The 23,730-nt window shown below is 40.4% G+C and overlaps 1 protein-coding gene across 1 annotated transcript in view; it reads left to right on the top strand.

Annotated features, from left to right (window-relative positions):
- The first annotated feature begins 20,184 nt into the window (after positions 1–20,184).
- ARGLU1 (arginine and glutamate rich 1) overlaps positions 20,185–23,730 on the top strand; it is a 33,698-nt gene continuing 30,152 nt past the window's right edge. Inside the window, exon 1 of the mRNA XM_043994208.1 lies at positions 20,185–20,803. Within this exon, the coding sequence (XP_043850143.1) occupies positions 20,457–20,803 (347 nt within the window). The 5' untranslated portion in view covers positions 20,185–20,456. The remainder of the gene's footprint in view (positions 20,804–23,730) is intronic.

Below are 23,730 nucleotides of genomic sequence, written 5' to 3'. Positions count from 1 at the left end.
TACAATTCCAGAGGTGAATGTTCTCCAAAACCAACAGGGTAGGGATGATAAAAAGGAAGAAGGGGTATGCCTAAAGCAGAGATTACCTGTTACAGGAAAGGGTAAGCCCAGATAAACAGGAGGTCTACTTATGGTCAGCATGCCTTCTTCCTTTACTCCTTGGATTATTTGTAATTTTGATCATTCCAAGATCATAGTGTTCCATGATTCATAACCACATAATATGACATCACTAGTAAAATATTGGTATTAAAGAAATTATCTTTTATGACACTGAGCAGCTGAACACCTTTGAAATCACTATGCATTTTCTGAAATGAAATTCAACCTATTATCTTCCCATTTAATTCTAGGCCCATTCATCATTCACAAAATAAAGATTATATCTACTTTTTTTTTTAACAGGACACCAAGTCAACATATTTCTGTGTAAATCTTTAATGAAATGCACACTTGAATATAAGAATGGTTTCTTATCATAACATGCATATCTTACAAAAAAGAGATCCAAAAGTCACCATTGAAAAGGATAGTGAATTTTCTATTTTTGATTTACTAGTATCAATAATTTCTACAGGAAGAGGTTGTGACTTTTTGTTATTGTGTTCTTGTTTTGTTTTGTTTTTTACTCTATAGAAATACTTAAATGGTAAGGACATAAAAACAATGAACTTCTTGTAGGAAACTTGCTTTCATTTTATTCCAGTGCTGGTTCATTAAGTTTTTGGAATCTTTTGTGTTGATTTAATAGTAATATCTAGCATTTATATGGCACTTAATGATGGTAGATTGTAGACTTACTAGGGACCTTAAAGGGTATCCTAGAAGTTGTCTAGTCTCTACTTTTAAAAATGAGGAAGTTGGGGGCAGCTAAGTGGCGCAATGGATAAAGCACCGGTCCTGGATTCAGGAGGACCTGAGTTCAATTCCGACCTCAGACACTTAACACTTACTAGCTGTGTGACCCTAGGCAAGCCACTTAACCCCAATTGCCTCACAAAAAAAAAAAAAAATGAGGAAGTTGGGACTCAGAGCTTTAGTCAAGTGAATTGCCCAAGGATCATAGAAGCTAGATCTTGAATTGGAAAGGGCTTTAGAGGTCTACTTTTCCACCCCCCTCATTTTACAGATGAAGAAACTGAGACCTAGAAAGTTTAAGCGACTTGTTCAGGTTCACACAGGTACTAAGTTGTCAGAATCAACATTTTAGGCAGTCAATAAACATTAAGTACCTACTATGTGCCAGGGACTATGTTAAGTGCTGGGGATACAAACATGAAAAAGAAAGAATGCCTTCTCATCGAGGAAATTGAAATCTAAGGAGGGAAGGCAAAAGGAAACTAAAAAGGGGAGAGGGAGGAAGGAAAGAAGGTACTGTATGATGGAGAAGTCTAAAGGAATATAGCCAGGTAGGAAAGGAAGAGATGGATGATGGCAGGAGCCCTCCTTAAACACAGGTGTGAACCCCAGGTCCTGTGACTCCAAAGCCATTGCCCTTTCCCTATACTACACCGGCAGTATTTGAACCCTGTTCTTCTAACCCCAAACCCAATATCTCTTTCCAGGGCTCAAAATCTCATTAAATCCTCCCAGAAACCATATATAGTAGGTGCTATGATTAGCTTCATTTTGCAGATTAAAAAAGTTCAGGGGCAGCTAGGTGGCACAGTGGATAAAGCACCGGCCCTGGATTCAGGAGTACCTGAGTTCAAATCCAGCCTCAGACACTTGACACTAGCTGTGTGATCCTCAGCAAGTCACTTAACCCCCATTGCCCCACCCCTCAAAAAAATTCAGAAATTTTAAGTGACTTACCCAGGATCACACAGAGAGTAAGCATCTAAAATAAGATTTAAACTCAAGTCTTCCTGAGTTCCAAGTCCAGGGCTCTATCTACCTGTGCTATCTCTGTCAAAATAAATTGGCTAGGTAGTGATATCAGCTTTAAAGATGCAGCAGAAATAGCTCTGGCCATTGACATATATACATAGAAATAGAGATAGAAATAGATATAAATACAAATATCTTTATAGCTATAGGTATATAGATATCCATCTCAGATAGCTAGATATCAATATTTATCTATAAAATAGATATCCTGTATCTAGCTATCTCTATCTCAATTCCTATCTTGCTATATATAGCTATAGATAGATTCTACATATCTATGTGTTTATATACACATATATGTATATGTATATGTATACACACAGATTTTATATATATGTGTGTGTATGTGTGTGTATCTATATGTGTGTGTATTCTAAACCTGGGAAGGAAATATTGATGTGGAGTGTTAAGAATATCTTCATGGTAAATGGACTATATTAGGTAAGATGGGTTGTGTTGTCAAAGGAAGTTTGAAAGTGTCTGACCAAGGAGATAAATATATCCCCAGCTGAAAGAGTTCATATTTTTAGATCCAATTTAAATACACTTCCCTTTCCTCCTCCCTGTAGGAAGTGTTAATGAAAGTTAAGGCCTGGTCCTAGAACAGAGGAAAACAGGAAGAAAGTCCAAGCTAAATCTGAGCATATAATTAGAAGGAGGTATGTGGTCTTCCCCAGTGAAAGCTCCAGAGACCCTGCCAGTTTACAGTGAGGATAAGACAAGGAAGATGGGGAGGAGCCGCTCTTACGGATGAAATCCTCGTGGTGCCAATCAGGTCATTCCACTGAAGAAGCAAAAGAGGAACTATTTCTAGAGAAATAGGGGAAGGACAAATAGGAAGATTTCTTAGAAACATGGGCAGGCCTATGAAATGACACAAGGTAAAGAAAACTGAACCAGAAGTTCTATCTGCATGATGACAATCGTATTCAGGTCGAAGACAATGTTTATATTAAAAGATCAAAGTTGGGGCGGCTAGGTGGTGCAGTGGATAAAGCACCGGCCCTGGATTCAGGAGTACCTGAGTTCAAATCCGGCCTCAGACACTTGACACTTACTAGCTGTGTGACCCTGGGCAAGTCGCTTAACCCCAATTGCCTCAATAAAAAAAAAGAAAAAAAAAAAAAGATCAAAGCTAAAGCACACTCATCCTTTCAGGCAACAATTAGTTAACTACACAAGTGGAAAATAACATGTCTGGTCTGGCTATAGTCATCCTTTTCAGAATTACTTGGGTATTTGTTGGATAGTGTCTGTTGTGGCAAAACAAAATATATTGATATTTTAAATAAACTAACTCATGGCTACAGATTAACTAGGTCAGGTAATAATAATAGTTAATAGCTAGCATTTACATAATACTTTAATATGTATAAAGCATTTTACAAATATCTCATTTTATCCTTACAACAATCCTAGGGGGTAGATGCTATTATTCATATTTTATAGTTAAGGAAACTGAAGCAGCCAGCAGTTAAGTGACTTGCCCAGGATTACATACCTAAGTCTCTGAGGCTGAATTTGACCTCAGGCCTTCCAGCACTCTATATCCATTGTGGCACCTAGCTGTATATAAGTTCCACTCAGATTCCCCACATCAAAATTCCTTTCCCTGGACACCACTCCCCTGTAGTTGGCTCCTCCTCTCCTTCCCTCTACCCCCATAAGAAAAAGTCTTGGATGGCAAAGACTATCTTTCTTTTGTATTTGTATCCTCCACGGTTAAGCACAGTGCCCATGATATAAGGGTATTTAATATATTTTTTTTCTATTCATGGATTCAGTCAAAATAAAAGAACATGGAAACGAAAGGTAAATGAAGACAAAATTTACCTTCAAAAGGTTGATTTTGGGGAGGGGGGCACGGCAATGAGGGTTAAGTGACTTGGTCACTCAGCTAGTGTCAAGTGTTTGAGGCTGGATTTGAACTCAGGACCTCCTGAATCCAGGGCCGGTGCTTTATCCACTGTGCTACCTAGCTTCCCCCCAAAAGGTTAATTTTGAAGACAAAATAACAATACTGTCTCATGATCAGCAGCATAATACAGGCAGCCATTGAAAGGTGATCTGGATTTTGAATGAGAAACCATGAGTTCCAATCCTAGTTTTACCACTTGCTACCTGTGTGACCTTGGGGAAGTTATTTAATCAGCCTGGGCTTCAGATTCCTTATCTATAAAATAAGGAGCTTGGACTAGATGACCTTTAAGAGTCCTTATAATCTGAATCTACGAGCCTAAGAATATATGTATGAGCACCCTGGGAAAGGCAGAACCATTCTTCTCCTATCTCCCTATCCTCCCTCTGTCAAGGAGAAAACTTCAGAGCAAGGATAGAACAACAATGACTAACAGGAAACAAAATCCAAATTAAGTAAGGAAATAGGACCTGACTGCCCTCAATAACTTTAAGTTGGCAGGTCTAAACTCCCTAGACCCTGGGTTGTACAAAAGCCAGCTCAGACTAAGAAAGCAGACTGTTGAATTTGTAAACACTACAAACAAGTTTAATTTCTTGTTTTGCTGATGGGGTAGTTTGAAGAAAGTGATAGTGCAAGATTAAATTTTAAAATGTATCATGTACATTTTTTCTTTCTGGAGAGTCAGTTGTACATTTAAAAGAATCTCAATGATTACACCCATAAGATAATTTGCAAATATGTTTACCTCAGTATTATTAATGACCTTTGAAGAATCTTGGAGATTATGTAAGAAGACTTCAGAATGGGAGAGAGGTATATGCTGATGCAGTTAAAAAAAAAAGAAGAAAGAGGGTGAATTCTTCAAATTATTGTCTGGTGAATTTGAAGTCAAATTCTAGGAAAATGATAGAATGGATTATTAAATGGAGAGTATGTGAGCATATTAAAAAGGGAGAGTTGATTATTACAAGTCATCGCTAAGAGCAAATCATGCCAGATGAATATTTCCTTTTTTGACATCAAGGGGAATCATGCAAACATAGTATGTATATTTGTATTTCAGTAAAATATTTGACAAGGTTTCTTTTCTCATAATAGCTTTTTGGAGACACATTGGAGATAGAGGGTAGTGTGAGATAATAGTAGAGGTAGTTACAGTATATTCATTACTGGTTGAATGACTGGAAACAAAGAGTATTGATTAATGGATATGTCAACATAGATAGAGGTCTCCAGTGAAGTGCCCCCTAACTCAGTTCTGTTTGATAATCAATAACTTGGATGAAAGAATAAATTAAATGCTTATCAAATCTGTGGATGACATGAAGTTCAGATGGTATTCAATAGATTAGATGACAACATCAGAATCCCCCCCAAAAAAATTGACAAGCTTCCAAAAAAAGCTAAAATAAAATTTAATAGGAATAAATATAAAGCTTCACACTTGAATAAAAAATAAATAAATTGCACTAGTATATGATATAGAAGTAGATAGAAACAGGGAATATGAAAAAGATAAAGAATTTTTATGAACTGACAGTATAATATTATTCAGCAGTTTGATGAGGCAGACAAACAAAGCTTCCCACACTGACCCCCTCACTTGAGCTACCTAACACCGGGAGATGATTCCACTGTGAGGCAGAACCTAGTAATGTTAATAATCTACTTGAATTCCTGTCAGTAATTAACAAAATCCCACCCAGTCATACCCTCCCTGTCCTAGTGATCGAGTCCCCAGCTGCCATTCTTCAAAGCCCATTCTCCATCTTTCACTGAACATTCCCTTATCTCCATGGCCCTCAATCCAACCCTCCCATACCCCGTATCACAGTCTAAAGCTACCCACACCTACTGTGGAATATCTGCTCCATAGGTAGCAAGCTTGCTTTCTTCTTTTTTTAAAATTTTAATTATTTTTTGTTACATTTTAAGTTCTGAACTGTCTCCCTCTGTCCTTCCCCACTCCAACTAGAGAAGGCCATCATTTGACATAGATAGATAGATAGATAGATAGATAGATAGATAGATAGATAGATAGATAGATAGATAGATAGATAGATAGATGATTGATAGATCGTTGATAGGTGATTGACAGATAGATAGATGATAGATAGTTGATAGATGATAGGTAGATGGATAGATAGGTGATAGATCAATAGATAGATGATTGATAGATAGATAGATATAGATGTATGCATGTATATATGTATGTATAACCACACTATGCATACTTCTATTTATCTCTTTTTTCTTTTGAGGCAGATAGCATCTTTCTTCATAGTTCTTTTGTAGTTGATTTGAGTATTTTTAATACTCAAAATAACTTAGTCATTCAGTTATTCTTATAACAATATTACTGTTACCATTCATTATTATTTCATTATTTCATGCAAGTCTTTCCATGTTTTTCTAAAATCAACCAGCTCATCATTTCTTACAGCATAGTATTATTCCATCACAATCATATGTTACAACTTGTTTAGCCATTCCCAAACTGATAGACATCCCAAATTTACTTTCATCTTAAACTTTTCCTTTCCTACTCCTTTCATCTTCTGGCTCTCATTGAGATGTGACTCTCCCCTTCATGACATAGCCTCCCTGGCTACCTTTTCCAGAACTATCTTCAATTTCATTCATTCCCCTTTACCCAATAGTCAAAGCAGGGAAGTAGGAATATTCCTTGTTCTCCACTGCCATTTCCAGGTTCTCTCCCTATCACCATCATTCAGTAACCTCTCCTTCTTTCAGGTCCATACACTTCACATCTATAATCCAATCAAAATCCTGGTATCTGTTGTCTCTAAACTTCAGTACACTCCCCTTCATTTCCCAATGGTTCAGTATCTGGCTCAGAATCTTTCTCTACTCCTAAATTCCTGCCCACATAGTAGAGGACGTCAGCATACATAATTGCTATTCTCTCAAACACACTTACCTCAGAGTTCCTCAGCTTGTTCATTTCCTATGACCTACTCCTCCACTCCACCTTGCTATATACTTAGATGGTCATATCTTTATCTTACTATCAACCACTTTCATGTTTATGAACTCTGAAATTCCCTTACTTGGTTGCAATCTGTTGTCATTTCACTTGTCCCTCTGCCTTACAACCCTAAATTCTGTCCTTTGTCCTCACTGTGACATCCCTAAGAACCTTAATTCTTTCCTAGGTCATCACCACTGTACCTCAAGGGGTGCAGGAATGCCTCAACCTGATATTAGGCCGAATTCAGCATGCCTACTATCATAGATGGGAGAGCTATGAAAGCATCCTTTCCCAAACCATATCCAGGCCAACTAATCCTCACAGTCCATCTGACCTGTCAGTTGGAACTGCCTGGATCCCAGATGATGTGGGTCCCAGCAATGGTAGCCTTAGAGACCTTTATGAATTTTATGGATTGGTTCTGGTACAATGAGACTAAGTTCCCTAGAAATTCCAGGAGGCACTAGTGGGATTTGAATCAATCAATGGGCACCTGCCTTGGTTTGGATCAGTGACTCAAAAGAAGTAGAAAAATATTTTGGAGCACTCAGCCAAAATATAGCTCATTTCTCTTCTTCCCAATAATGATAGGAATTGGTTGGCTGCTTTTTCATTATATGGCCATCACTTTGTACTTAGAAAAGATCGCCTTCCTCTCCCAAGACTGCTGAATGCATTTCCTAGAACATGTGTATGCCATATCAAAGGATAATTCTGCCCAGATTCAAGCCAGAGCTCCATCATGTCTCAGTTGATTGGTTTGGCATCTTGAGCAACTGTAGGTCTAGACTTAGTTTTCCCTTTAGTTTATGTTTGTACTTTGGTGGACTATTACTATGCTATTGCACAGGTGGAGAAGAGATGTTAACCCCATATAGGATATGAAATCAACCTAGTCCTGTCCAGATAGATTACTCATTGACCAAGAACAGACCACATAGGGTTCTTCAGGAGTTCTTGGAAGAAAATTGAAAATCTTCCCTCAAGAGAACACCAGGACTATTTGCTTTTGAAACAAACAACAACAACAACAACAACAAAAGTAGGAAATTATGATTTTGCCACAGCTACAGATTACTGAATGCTATTACCACCAAGGACCTAACCTTAATCAGTCATTAGGCAGAATCATCCTTCTAATTCTCCAAATTGGATTCCCAGAGGTATACAATAACATTTGGATATCAAAGGGTGATGAGTGGATTATAACCTTACAGCCCAATTATAGTAGGTAGGAATGAATATCCAGTTATGCTATTCAATTTGTACTATATCCCCCATAATTCCTCAAATGTTCATGAATCTTGTTTTCTAAAACATCTTACCTCAGGAAGTCGTGGTCTATCTCACTAATAGCCTCATGTACCTCTGGAAGCTTGCCTAATATGCTAGATTATCCAAACTGTCTTCTAGTACTGGTGCCAGAATTGACTATTTGCTAAAATGGAGAAATTGTCCATTTGAGAAGGAAGAGATAGGCTTTCTGAAGAAAATAAAATCAGAATCCACATGAATAGACCCCAGATAGAGGCCATACTTCAATAGACATTCTCCATCTGGGCCCAAGCTTTGCATCATAAGGAGGATAACTGATTTATCCACATAAAGAGCCACAAATTTGGTTCTCTGCATAGGCTTCAACCAATTTATACTTTAATAGGTAAGTCACAGGTAGTTGCCTTAGTTACATAAAAATTAGAGGGCTTGCCCATGATCATCTATGACTGGTAACAGAAGTGGGATTGGAATTCAGCTTTTCCTGGCTACTCACTCTCCAATGCTGCCTCTTTCATGGGGTATAACTACTATTTTGTTCCCTGGTTTTCCAATTTAATAAACCTCTTGCCAGTCTTCCGAAGCACCCTGAGTGGGGTTTGATGAAAAGGGAACTGGATTTATAGTCAAAAAACCTGGGTTCAAATACTGCTACTTACCTCTTGTGAGATCCTGAAGAAGTCACAAGATCTCTCTAGGGCTTCATTTTCCTCATCTGCAAACTGAGAACACTAGGCTCAGTGATCTCTAAGGTTTCTTTTGGCTTTATGGTCTGAAAGAAATGAGTTTACCACAGACATAACTTAATATACTGAGACCTACAGAAGCAGGTCATCATGGAAATGAACAAATTCCATGTTTCCATGAGGACATTCCTCCACATGCCCATTAGCAATGGCTAAACTTCTCACTGTAGATCTTCCTGATATTTTATCAGATTTGCTGTAATATATATGGTACAGTGGAAAGAGAACCACCGTTGGAGTTAGAGGATCTGAGTTCAAGTCTGGACTCCAACACTTACTACTACCTGTGTGATCTAGGCATAGCTTATAAGCCAGACCATGGAAGACTAATCATGACAGCCCTCCTAGGTAAAAAGGAAATTTGTTCAAATTTAATCCACTTGTCTACCCACCACATGGTCTTTTACATAAAATATAGCTTTTATCCTGTGTTGTTTTTTTTTTTTTTTTACCTGACCTTCACTAGGCACACTACAATCACTGTAGGGGCAGCTAGGTGGTGCAGTGGATAGAGCACTGGCCCTGAAGTTGGAAGGACCTAAATTCAAATCTCACCCCAGACAGACACTTACTAGCTATATGACCCTAGGCGAGTCACTTAACCCCAATTGCCTTAAACACCCAGGGCCATCTCCAGTTGTCCTGATATAGATCTTGCTACTGGACCCAGATGGCTCTGGAGGAAAGAGTAAGGTTGGTGACCTTGCATAGCCTTCCCTCACTTAAATCCAATTCACTTGCAAGTCCTGACATCATCCCAATGTTGTCATCCTCTAGGAAAATGAAAGCCAAACATCAACAATCCTTGTAGTTAAGGACTATCTTAGGGTTGTGTGGCCTGCAAAGAACCATGCTGGTATACAAAGAGAAAACCAGCCTCCATTTCATTCCTGGGCAGGACTTAAGTGTAGGAGTCCAGATCTATCTTTACTACCACGATGGTTACACCAGCACACCTTCCTAAAATGTAGATGAGATGATAAGATACTACCACTCAGGTAAAGATCCTCATGACTAGATTCCCCACCAGAAATCTTCTCAATGCTCTACCAGCTTTGCTTCGATATGCATGATATGATGATTTTGGAATCCAGAGAATCTGAATTCAAGTCCTGTCCCTGATATAATCTGCATGTCCTTGAGAAAGCCATTTAACCTCCATGGGCTTTTGTGTCCTCTGTTGTTAAAGGAGGGGATAAGACATGGCCTCAGCAATCACTTCTTGCTCTAGATATGTGATTCTGTGATCAGCTCTGAACTAAACCTCTCTAAAGCCTTGTCAATGAGCATTACAGGGAAAGGACCAGAAGGTTACTTACACAGAAGATTGCCATCTCATAAAAACACTGGAGGTTCCTCTAATACAGGGAATTATTATTTTAACCCTTTGTCACAGACCCCTTTGGTAGGCTCTAGAAATCCATGGATCCCTTTTCAGAATAATGTTTTTAAATGTATAAAATAAAATATATAGAATTATAAAGAAAACCAATTATATTGAAAGAGAATTATCCATTTGTAAAGCCATATTCATACCTAATTTACCACTCATCAATCAATACCCATTTACTAAGTGCCAGGCATAGTGTCAAGTGCTAAAAATGATACAAAAACATTCAAAAGACACAATCTTGCCCTTAAGGAGATTACATTACAATGGGGGAAACAACATGCAAAGAAATATATACAAAACAAGCTATATACAGGATAAGTAGGAAATAATTAAAAGAGAAGATTTAAGAGGGTTTGAGGAAGGCTTCCTGTAGGAGGTGGAATTTTAGTTGGCACTTATAGGAAGCCAGTAATCTTAGCGGAGGTCTTAAAGATCAGTGGCCGGAGCAGAGGAGGAGAGCATTCCAGGCATGGGGGACAGCCAGAGAAAAATGACCTTGGGTACCCTAGGGTGTAGCATGCCCTAGAGGAAAGGCTGTTGGGGGCAGGGTCACACTTCCTGCTACAGTCTCATTGTAAGACTCCTCAGGCGAGAAGACCTCAGACCAATGGTACTCTAGAGCAAAGCTTCTTAAACTGTGGGTCACAACCCCATATGCATCTCCTACTTTCCCTGAGGAAAGACTGCTAAGGGCCAAGCAAGGCATCTTCCATTTGCCCCAAAGTAACCATTTCTATCTATACCACCTCCTGCGGCCAGTCCAGTCTCCTAACTGGGATATAGAGAACTTAACAGTGCAAAGAAGAGCAACCCTTCCTTCAGTCTTAGGCCTTTCATTTCCTGCTGTACCTGTCCTTAAAGAGTAGAAAAGTAGCACCCTCCACAGTGGCTCTTCCAAACCTTTTCATCCCTCCTCAAATCTTCCGTGGCTCCCCTACTCCCATTCTCTTGGCTGAGAACCTTGCCTCATAGTTTACAGGTAAAAAATTGAGGCCATTCTCCATGAATTCCTTTTTCTCCATTCTTTCTCATCTCTTATCACACATATGCCTTCTGCCACTTTCTCCTTCTTCATCCCTATTTCACATGATGAAGTGGCCTTATTCCTTGTAGAGGCTAACCCCTCTACTTGTTCAAATGATCCCATTCCATCCTATCTCCTCTAACAAATTGCTCACTCTGACATCGCCACTCTTTAACTTATTTTCAGTCTCTCCCTCTCTACTAACTTATTTCCTACTCCCTACAAACATGCCCATGTCTCCTCTAGCCTAAACCCCCCCCTCATTTGATCCTTCCATCCCTGCTAATTACTGTCTTTTATCTCTTCTGCTCTGCATAGCTAAATTCCTTGAAAAAGGAAATCTACAATAAGTGTCTTTGCTTTCCCTCCTCTCCTTTTTTTTAGGTCTTCCTGACTTTTTAAAACATTATTTATTTTTAGTTTTCCCAATTACATGTAAAGATAATTTTCAACATTGATTTTTTGTAAGATTTTGAGTTCCAAATTTTTCTCCCTCCCTTTCCTCCCCTCCCCCTTCCAAAGCCAATAATCAATCTGATATAGGTTATAAATATGCAATCATGTTAAACATTTTTCTACATTAGTCATATTATGAGAGAAGAATCAGAACAAAAGGGAAAAACACAAGGAAGAAACAAACAAAAATGAAATTAATATGCTTTGATCTACATTCAGACACCATAGTTTTTGTTTTTTTCTCGATGTGGAATTTTCCATCATGAGTCTTTTGGAATTGTCTTGGATCATTGTATTGTTGAGAAGAGCTAAGTCTATCACTGCTGAGCATCATACAATGTTGCTGTTACTGTGTACAATGTTCTCCTGGTTCTGCTCACTTCATCTAGCATCAGTTCATGTAAGTCTTGTGAGATTTTTCTGAAATCTGCCTGCTCATCATTTCTTACATCACAATATTATTCCATTATATATTAATTATATATGAATATATGGTATGTATGCATATACCATAACTAGTTCAGCCATTCCCCAATTGATGGGCATCCCCTCAATTTCCAATTCTTTGCCACCACAGAAAGTGCTGCTATAAATATTTTTGTACCTGTGGGTCCTCTTCCCTTTTTAAGATCTCTTTGTGATATAGAACTAATAGTGGTATTACTGGGTCAAAGGGAATGCACAGTTTTATAGCTTTTTGGACATGGCTCCAAATTGCTCTCCACCAATTAGTGTTCCAATTTTCCTACATCTTCTCCATCATTTATCCTTTTTCTTTTTTGTCATATTGGCAAATCTGATAGGAGAGAGATGTTTATGTGGATGGCTTACACCGACTGCATCCTTAACAGATCTACCTAATTAACTATCACACTGTCTAATGACAATAGTATATCTTCTTTTTTGTTTGTTTTGTTTTTATTATAAAAGTATTTTAATATTTTCCAGTTACATGTAGAGATAGTTTTCAACATTTGTTTTCATAAGATTTTTAGTTGCAAATATTTCTCCTTCCCTCCCCCCTTCCCAAGACAGAAAGCAATCTGATATACATTACATATGTACAATCACATTAAACATATATCTGCATAAGTCATGTTGCCTCTTGCTCTCTTCTGAACCCCTTACAGTCTAACTTCCAACCTTATCATTCTACCAAAAAGCTCTCTCCAAAGTTACTAATGCTCTTAGTTGTCAAATTCAATGACCTTTTCCCAATCCTCATTCTTCTTGGCCTCTCTGCAGTCTTTGTTATTGTTGATCACTCTCCCCTCCTTGATACTCTTCTAAGTTTTGGGAACATCACTATCTCCTGGTTTTCTTCATACCTAGATGAGCACTCCTTCTCTGTCTCCTTTGCTGGATTCTCTTCCAATGATGCGGTCTAACTAAAGGTGTTCCTCACAGTTCTGTCCTGGGCCCTCTTCTCTTCTCCCTCTATACCACTGCATTGGGTGATTTCATCAGCTCCCATGAATTTAATTACCATCTCTATGCTAATGATTCTCAAATCTTCCTTTCCTGCCCCAATCTCTCTGCTGGACTACTTTTTTAAATCTCTAACTTCCTTTCTAACATCTTGAACTGGATGTCCAGTAGACATCTTAAACTCAATATGTCCAAAACAGATCTCATTATCTTTCTTCCAAAACCTTTCCCCTGCTCCTACCTTCCCTATTATTGTAGAGAGCAATGCCATCCTCCTAGGCCCTCAAGCTCACAACCTAGAAGTCATCCTGGATTCCTCACTATCCCTCCCTCCCCTCCCCCCCTCCCCACACACATCCAAGCTGTTGTCAAGACCTGCTGATTTCACCTTGGCAGCACTTCTCAAATACATTCTCTTCTCTCCTCTGATAGTGCTACCACTCTAGTGCAGGCCTTCATCACCTTACCCCTTGATTATTGCAGTAGCCTTCTGGTGGGTCTTCCTCAAGTCTTTTCCTATTCCAATCTATCTAGTGATTTTCCTAAAATGCAGGTCTGAATATCTCTTCCTTCCCCTCTGCCCCCCCACCAACATATTCAATAAACTCCAGGGGCTTCCTGCTGTCCAGGAGCAAATACAAAATGCTGTTTGGCATTCAGAGCCTTTCATAACCCAGCCCTCTCCTATCTTTCCTTCTTACACCTTACTCTCCAATACATACTCTTCAATCCAGTAACACTGGCCTCCTAACTGTTCTACAAACAAGACACCCCATTTCTTAGCTCCAAGTATTTTCTCTGGCTGACCCCCATGTCTGGAACACTCTTCCTCTGCACTGACTACTGTCCTCCTTGGCTCCCTTTTAAGTCCCAACTAAAATCTCACCTTCTACAGGAAGCCTTCCCTAACTCCTCTTAATTCCAGTGTTTTCCCTCTTTTAACTATTTCATATTTGTCCCATATATAGTTTGCTTTGTACATATTTGTTTGCATGTTTTCTCCTCCACTAGATTATATGTTCCTTGAGGACAAGAACTATTTTTTGCCTCTTTTTGTATACTCAGCACTTAGCATAGTGCCTGGTGCAAAGTACTCACTTAAATGTTTACTGCCTAACTAGAGAAGCACAAAGAATGGATTACTCTTAAAAGCTAGGTGTTCTGGTAAGAGATGCAGCACTAGATACATTTGAGATCCTCTGAGAACCTCAGAATGGATTATTCAGAGTATAGCTTTCAGGGTTGTTCTTGTTATGCATATTATAATCTCTCTCAAGGATAAAGTGGTCAGTGATTATGCCAAGACCTAGCTAGTTTTGGGAGTGGAAAGGCTGTCTCTTCTTCAAGAAAGTCACATGACATTGGACAAGGCTTGTGTGCAGAAGCTAAGATTTTTGCTGGACTCTCTGAAATGGTCAATAATAGTTTCAAGACGGTGTTTTCTGGAGGTTATATGAAGTTAATGGGGAAGAAACTCTATCTCTTTATGAATTCCTAAATGAAAGGAAAGATCAATTGATTTACAAATTGTGCTGACTGTTCAGCTTACTAAGAGGTTAATAGACTCTTAGTGCTATTAGAAAAAAATTTTCAGAGCTAAAGTGACAATGGAGTCCAACTTTCTCATCATCAAAGAGGTAAGGGAATAGAGAGAAAAACTGATGGAGACATTGAGAATCCCAGATTCTCAATATCAGTTTAGGAAGCTGCCTTAGAAACAAAGAAAAGACAAGAAAGATCTTCAGGTAATTTATTTTCATTTTTCAACTAATTTGTTCAAGGCACGGTGCTATGCAGTAGGTGTATACAAAGGTGAAAAATAGTATAGCCTTTGACCTCAAGGACTTTATAATCTAGTAGACTATATCAGCATTTCTGCCTACTAGAAAGTGATAAGACATTTATTTACACAAATAATTAGAATACACGTTAAAATGTGACAAATGCATATTTACTAAATCAAGCTGTTGCTACTATCATGCAGGAGACCCGATACAGAGTCCAAGTTGAAAAGGAATTCCCTATGTCTGGTGCTCCAGATGTTCCCTGTTTGGGAATACATTTTGCTATTTTCATCAAGTCCTGGAACACTGCAGAGACATCTGGAAAAAGCCTATAAGCACTCAAGACTTTGGCCTAAGCATATGCACAGGAAATACCAAGTGGATGAACAATGTCTAATTGTATGGATTATGACATGCAGTTAGACAACCTATACAACTCATGCATCAGGATATTTATTTCAGACAGACAATGCAAATGAACAATGAGTTAGATCTAAAATTAAGCAGGAGGTATAGAGTTGGCTGGATATTTTTCAGCTTGAAGCATCCCAAACTTCTTCCAGAAATAAAGGCCCATCTTTTTAATGCCAACATGCTACCAGGGTTTTTGTATGACTGAGAGTCATAAAATACTACAATGACTGAAGAAATGAAAGTGAGTATCATTAAGAGAGTGTGGAGAGGTTTGTGGTAGGCATCAACAGATTGCAACCCATAAAAAAATAAGGATGTCATCAGAGAAATTATGATCAAAAAAGAAGATGAGCTGGTCATGTACTACAAAATATAACTCCCCAAAGTGGAGAAGGGGAGAGAGAGGACTTTGTGTCCCTGCAGCAGTTTCTCTGGCATTTACAATTACTATGATAGCTATGTTGCCATAGCAATATAACCAGACTACTGGTGCCTCACATCACTCAGGTATATTAATGTATATTATGTTAAGTACCTTAAAAAGACAGAAGCATGGTGGAAAACATGTGTGTGACAATAAATGGAAAGAGAAACAGAAGCAACCTCATCATTGCAGAACACTACAGACCACTTGGGCAGAAAGAGGAAACAGATGAAGAGTCAAAGAGATTACAAGCCTGACCCAAAAGCATAATACAGTAAGGGAGTGATAGAAGCTTCAATTTTCCAGATCAAAAACAGAAAAGCTATATAACTTTTTGATATGCCTTAATGATTATTTTAGCCTTCAAAAAGCTGAAGAATCAACAAAAGAAATTCAATTTTAGATCTGATTTTCACTGAGAAGGGAAATTGGTTGCTAAGGTAGAAATAATGGGAACTTCCAGGCATGTAACCACTCGTACTTGTGATAGAGAAGAAAAAAGTTGGACATAATCTGATTTACTTTCTATGTTTCAGGAGTGAAGATTTAAATATTTTCAGAGCAACAAGAGGTAGAATTTCAAAGACTAAAATTAGATAGGAAAAGTTATCCAAAGAAGGATAAGAAATTCTCAAGAGTGAAATTCTAAAGGGAAACAATTCTGCTGAGTGGGGGGAAAATGAGAGTTGTCTAAAGAGATTGATATAAATGCATAAAGAGATCAACAACCAAATTAGATCTTTAAAAGGATTGTGTAGAAGGTAGAAGCAAAGGTTGGTAAGAGAAGAAGAATATAAGCATTGAACAGTCTTATAAGGAAAGTCAGGAAGGATTAAGCTCAGAATGATCTGAAGTTGGTAAAGAAAGCCAAGAACAAGAAGGATTTTTGTTCCCCTAGCTATGTCAAGAAGATCATGAAAGGAAAAAGATCACTTCTTGGACTGGAACAATCATAACTGGCAACAGAGAGAAGGAAAACTACTCAATTTTTATTTTGCTTCTATTTTTTCTGTTAAGGATAACAACCTTTGCGATGAAATGATAAAAGAAAAAAAGCTTAAGGAGAGATAGTAAGAGAGCACCCAGTTTCCCAGGATGAATTCAAGTCACTTGGCCCAAAGGAACTAACTACATCCTGGAAGTCAGCAGAAGGTCAGGGCTGGATAAGTAGATAATTATTGAATCCAGATCCCTGAGTGAAATAGTATAGAAAGAGAAGTGAAAAAGGCCTAGACCAGACCCCTGAGGGACACCCATAATTAAACATAGAGACGATAGAATATAAAGAAGATAATCAACGGTGTCAAATGCTGCATAGAAGTCAAGGAGAATGAGAATTGAGAAAAGGCTACTGGATTTGCCAATTCAGAGATTAGTAACTTTGAAGGGGCAATTTTCGGTGAATGATGAGTTAGAGGAGATGAAGTAGACAGACCTGTTGTAGACAGTCTTCTCAAGGAGTTTAGCCACAAAAGGCAAAAGAGATATGGGTTGTTAGAGGGGATGGATGGATCGAGGGGTTTTTGAGGATGGAAGAGACATGGGCATGTTTTTAGGCAGTAGGGAAGCAGCTAGCAGACAGGAAGAGATTGAAGATCAGGGAGAGTGGGCTGAAAGAAGAAACAATATGCTGGAGGAGATAGGATGGAATGGGATCATTTGACATGTAGATGGGTTTGCCTTTGCAAGGAAAAGGACCACTTCTTCATGTGAGACAAGTGTGAAGGAAGGAGACAGTGGCAGAAGACACCTGATTAACATTAAAGGAAGGAGAAGAAGTGGATACTTACAGTAAAAGACCTCAATTTTTTCTTTAAAATATGAGGCAAGATTTTCACCTGAAAGAGTGAAGGAAGGGGAGGCATAGGAGGTTTGAAGAGGGATGAAAAGATTTGGAAGAGTGGCTGTGGTGAGTGGGATCACAGTAATAGAAATAAGGAAGTTATAGGGGAATTACCTAAGACCAGTGATGGTCTAGTTGAGGTTATATAACATACATTTGTAGTGGATTCAGATGAGTTTTCTCCACCTTTATTCAGTAGTACAGATAGAAGAAGAAGAAAGTAAGCAGATGGTGGAAGTGACCCAGAGCTAAGGCTTGGCAAGTCTCAATAGGGGGATAGAAGAGGACAGTGTAGGGTTGAACCAGTTAACTGAGGGGTAAAGATGTGAAAGGAGAGAATAACTAATTCAGGGGTGATGGCCCAGAAGAAAACTGAGGCGTATAGGCATTGGAGGTCATGGTGTGGAGGAACAGGATTTGGCATAGAAGAGGTAGAAAGCCAAACATTTGTGATCAGGATAAGGTAATTTCAGGGTTCTTGAAATGGAGATAGTACAATTGTGGCTCATGACATGACCATTTTTATGTGTGACTGAGGTGAGGTGGAGGATTAGGTCATGGAAATGAGTAGGTTGAGGAACCAGGAGATTAGCATGTTTAAATATGTACGTTGAAATCCCCTAGTATGAAGGTAGGAATTGGAGAGGAGAGAAAGATGAGCCAGATACTAAACTTAATGAGGAAGGTAGAGGAGGTTTAGAGACAACCAGGATTTCGATCGGGTTACAAATGTAAATTGTATGGACCTGAAAGGAGAAGAGGTTATTGAGTAATGGTGGTAGGAGTAGAACATGGAAGTGGTAATGGAAATCAAGGAGTATTGCTATGTCCCTGCCTCAACCATTTACTCAAGGGGAATGAATGAAAGTGCAACTGATACCATAAAGAGTGGCCAGGTAACCCAGGTCCTGCGTAGGTAAGAGGCTGCCAGGTGTCAGTGAGAGATAATATGTCTTGCTAAGGGAGCTCATTCCTCTAGCATTACATGGTTCTAAAATTCTTTCTCTTCTCCTGGTGTCCTCACGCTGTTTTGCCGGGGCAAGGTGCCTCCATTGGGACAATCCCTCTTGAATCAATAGTGGCTTTCTTTGATGCTAAGGGTTACAGAGCTCATTTCTTTCTTTTTTTCTTCCTGCTCCCTGATTGCTTTGGTGTCTTCCCAGTCAGCTCTAAACTATGCCACAACCACTCTTGCCCTCCTCTGAGACCTTTGTTAAGGGGTCCCCTGAAATTATCTTTTTGAGTAGCCATATTTTCTGGAAACACTGGATCTGGAGGCTGCAGGAGGCCCAGAATGTGTCAAAGACAAAGGCCCTACTCCCAGCTTCCCCCCCCCTCCCCCAAGCTGACATAATTTGTTGTTTGCATCCCAAAGCGGCCTCCCCGTATGTCCTTGGGAGTCAAGACAGGCACCAGCCAGTCTGCACTAGGCTAAGAAATTGCTTTTGCAGGTGGGACCCTTGTAAATAAGCAAACTATCATATCTTCATAGTCTAGCAATTCCCTAGGGAAAAGAATGCAGCTTTTGCCATACCTTGCCCCTCCCCTACCAGAGAGGATTTTTACCTTTACTGCATTTCCCCCCTCCGTGCATGCCCTGCCCTGCCCCTTGAAGATTTGTGTTTACTCCTCCTTCCTTTGTTCTACTGTTATAAATGTGCAGACTTTTTTGTATGACTTGTGAACTCTTCGGTTTTCACCTTAACGTTCACTCCTCTTGTAACAAACCTATTTCCCACCTAAATATCCTGAAGTTGTGCCCTGGAACTTGAACTCCTGACCCTGGAATACCGGTGCTCTGATACTTATACAGCCCAGAACCAAGACCCCTCGCTACCACCAGACTGTCCCAAAACCCTTTTACAGGGGCCAACTACTCTCCCCTGCTTTCCAACTGTAGCCTCCCTGCATCATATTTCCTCATTAGAATATAAATTCTTAATGATCAACACGGAGGTTTGTATTGCTGATCCTATGCTCTGAGGACCATCATCCCAACTTCTCCTACGGATCCGCCGTAGGTACTGGATCAAGGGCACATTCCCCCTGCGGGTCTCCAGCAGTACTTTGAGGAGCGAGAGGCGACTCTTTAATGACACTGGTGGCTCAAGCCCCCGACCAGTGAGCTTTTAATTCGGTCCTATGACCCTCCCCCTCCCCCTCCCCCGCCCGGGTAATGGCCGTAGATCACATATGCAGAAACCTCGGAGAGTGAACTAAACGCTCCGTAGGTTTTCGGTGTGCATCGGCTTGCGGCCGAACAAACATCCACCTTTGCCGTTCGCCTTTCGGGAATCTCCTAGTAAAACTACGAACTGGGAATTTGCATATACTGTCCCTTGGCTCTCTTCTCTCTCTCTGTATCTGATCTTAAAGACAAGCACTCAAGGAATAAATCCTTCTTATTTTACAATTCCAGGGATCAGACCAAAAGCCTGCGGAGCTCGAGCACTCGTAAATAGCCAAAGAGGTTCGTTACTCTCTTGGCTACTTCCGCTCGAGCGCCCGGAACTACCCGAAGGCATTCGTTCCCCTCTCAGCTACTTCCGCAATAATCGGAAGGGGCGGGGCTAAACTGACGGCTGGTCCCGCGCATTGCATTGTGGGAAGGGCAGCCGGTGCCGTCGCTGCCATTTTAGGGAAGTCCCGTAGCTGCGGCCTTCGCGTCTGAGGGGGCGGGGAAAGCCCTTCGTGGCCGTTGTGAACACGGAAGATCGGTATAAGGCCTACCGGGCCCGCTCCCGGACTCCTGAACTCGGCGGAGCTTTGAGACAGCGGGGAGAGAGAAGTGAGGGAGCGCGAGGCGGGGGTTAGGGGGGCCCGTAGGCGAAGGCGCCCGAGCCAACAGCGTCGTCAGCCCGCAGAGATGGGCCGGTCCCGAAGTCGGAGCTCGTCCCGCTCCAAGCACACCAAGAGCAGTAAGCATAACAAAAAGCGGAGCCGGTCACGGTCGCGGTCCCGGGATAAGGAACGGGTTCGGAAACGCTCCAAGTCCCGGGAGAGCAAGAGGAACCGGCGCCGGGAGTCGCGCTCGCGCTCGCGCTCCACCAACGCCGCCGTGTCCCGCCGCGAGCGGGAGCGCGAGCGCGCCTCGTCCCCCCCGGACCGCATCGACATCTTCGGGCGCACGGTGAGCAAGCGGAGCAGCTTGGACGAGAAGCAGAAACGCGAGGAGGAGGAGAAGAAGGCAGAGTTCGAGCGGCAGCGAAAGATGTGAGCCCGCGGTCGTGGTGGCGGGGGAGGGGGGGGGGACGGACGGACTGATGGGTCCGGGGGGGGCGGGGGAGGGGGGGACGGATGGAGCGTTCTACACCCCTCCACGCGCACACGCACACGCACACGCACACGCGGATCCCCTTCCGAGGTTTTCAAGGAGAGGAATCCTCTCTCCCGGATGATTGGACTCCGCGGGAAGCATGTGGATCTGGGCAGGAAAGGCCTGACGAGGAGAAAGCTCTTTTGGCGCGAGGCGGGGCGGGAGCCGGGAGGCCCGAGTTCAGAGGGAGGGCAGGAGAGGGGGAGGGGTAACCTATTTGAGGCGGGGAAAGTGGCTTGTCCTGGCGGTGGGAAGCGGGCCCAGTTAGTTGGGCGCTGAAATTTTCTTTGGGGAGAGTTGTGTTATGTCCAGGGTGGCCTATTGCTATGCAAACCCCAGCTAAATTATTATTTTTTTAATCATTCCCCCCCCCCCCCGACAAATAAGTTTGGGAAGCGGTACTATTTTTGTTGAGAGGAAGTAGACTCGTTGCTCAATGGTATATTTTAAATTTTAGTTTATTTATTAGACTCTTTGGACCTTTAGTATGCTAGATTTTATAAATGGTAAGGAACCTTAGAGTTCATTTTGTCTACCCATCTTATTGTGCAGATGAAGAAATCATCTATACTGTCTACATTTTTTTCTAAGAGCTTTTCTAAAAGGCTCAAAATTTTCTAAGAGCTGTCGAAAGTCCACCTTTCTCTTTCTGTATGTGGAATTTTATGGAGGAGAAGAGAAGGTTAAATTTCCTTTTGGATGTGGCAGTTTGATATGGGTTAAACTTCCATTTGTAGACAGAGTGCCTTTCAAACTCTATGAAATAATTTGTAGTGTAAGAATTATACTTATTTTTAAAGACTCAGCTGTGTGCAGAGCATCCTGCCAGGTTGGAGATGAGATGAGATGAGGTTTCAGCCTTCATGAGGTTTACTTAATAAGAGTATGTAACAAACACAAAATAACAACATAATTACATATGAAAGGTGCAAATAGTGCTATTTGAGTTGGAAGAGGAGAATGAAAGTTATTATGGACCTGGGGAGGGTAAGTAGAGGAAAGTCTGAAAGTCTGAATTTGAGTTCTGACTAGTCACTTTTTTGAACCTCACTTCCCTTATCTGTCAAAAGGGTGTTTTAATAAGAGTGTATGGGAAATACAAAATAGCTCAAACATAAAAATAATGCAAAAGTATAAATAAAATAATGTATGAGTATATGGAAGGAACAAATGTGAAGAGCAGAGAAACAGTGAAGGTATGCACTTTGGAGGGGTTAACAGAAGAGAAATTTGGGTTCTAGCCATGTGACCTGGAATGTAGTCACTTCTCTGAACCTCATTCACTTTTATTTGTAAGATGGAGGGAGACCATACTCAGGAGGAGTGGCCTTTGAGTTTGGGTGCCTGTGCATGGAACAGCCTGTAACTACCTCCACCTCATTGACGGTGTAAGATAATAGCTTGTATTAATGTTACACTTAAACAAAATAAAAACAAAAAACCACAAACATTTTCTTAGAGCAGTGTTATAGGTTAATAGTGAAAATGTTTTTCAAGGGCAGTTAGGTGGCACAGTAGATAAAGCACTGGCCCTGAAGTCAGGAGGACCTGAGTTCAGATCCAACCTCAGACACTTAACTTACTAGCTGTGTGACCCTGGGCAAGTCACTTAACCCTTATTGTCCTGCAAAAAAAAAAAATACTGTTTTTTTCCCACTTTTATTAGGAAAGTGAAGTGCATAAAGGTGAACATGCACACACACTCATAAGGCTAGCTTAAGATATAGGACCTTTCATTTTTATAAATGAGGGAAATGAAGTCTCTAAGAGGTTGTGACTTATTAAGTCTTAAAAGAAGTGGCAGAGCCCCCATTAGAATCCAGGTACTTGAGTCCATATTCATGATTGTTTCAGCTGCATCATTCTGTCTTTTAAACTTGTCCACATAAAATTAGGTAATTCAAGAATCCTTAGTAGATCATTCAAGTGTTGGGGATGTAGCTTTTTTGTTTTGAATAAGATCTCTAATGCCTTGCGAATTCAGTTTAGTTTTCTTTTCATTTTTCAAACTAGAGGCCAGAGAATTGTCCATTTTAGCTATTCGTATCCTTGTTTGACTTTTTCCTTAATGCTGCTACTGAGTCTCTTTGGACAAAGATCTTGAGGGCACATTTGGTGTTAGGTTTGGGAAAATTTATAGGGAAGTTCTTAAAATTTTTTGGACTTAACCAATGTACTGAATGAATGAAGTTTTGTAATATACATATATGTATATATACATTTTGTATTTTCTTTTTTTTCTTTCTTTTTTTTTTAGTGAGGCAATTGGGGTTAAGTGACTTGCCCAGGGTCACACAGCTAGTAAGTGTTAAGTGTCTGAGACCGGATTTGAACTCAGGTACTCCTGACTCCAGGGCCGGTGCTCTATCCACTGCGCCATCCAGCTGCCCCCATTTTGTATTTTCTTGAGATTTATCCTCGATAACTTTCAGTAGCCATAACTAGCATTAATACTGTTTTGATGCTTGTACTGTGCTGTACAAGTATTTTTTTTCTTTTTTTGTGTGTGTGTGAGGCAATTGGGGTTAAGTGAATTGCCCAGGGTCACACAGCTATTAAGTGTCAAGTGTCTGAGGCTGGATTTGAACTCAGGTCCTCCTGAATCCAGGGCCAGTGCTCTATCCACTGTGACACCTACCTACCCCTACAAGTATTTTCTTAGTTTTGACCTACATGAAATTTTGCTATCCTAGAGTACTGATAATAGTGAGCCCTGGAAGCCATTACTAATGCCTCCTTCCTTGTATTCTCATTCGTTCTCTCCCTCTCCCTCCTTTTTTATTTCTTTCTGGGTACGCTATATTATTTCCTCAATCGATTGTAA

This window comes from Dromiciops gliroides, chromosome 3, assembly GCF_019393635.1.
Source record: "Dromiciops gliroides isolate mDroGli1 chromosome 3, mDroGli1.pri, whole genome shotgun sequence".
NCBI classification, from domain to species: Eukaryota; Metazoa; Chordata; class Mammalia; order Microbiotheria; family Microbiotheriidae; genus Dromiciops; species Dromiciops gliroides.
The sequence above is the reverse complement of the archived record's forward strand: the minus strand, read 5'-3'. Positions and strand labels throughout refer to the sequence as shown.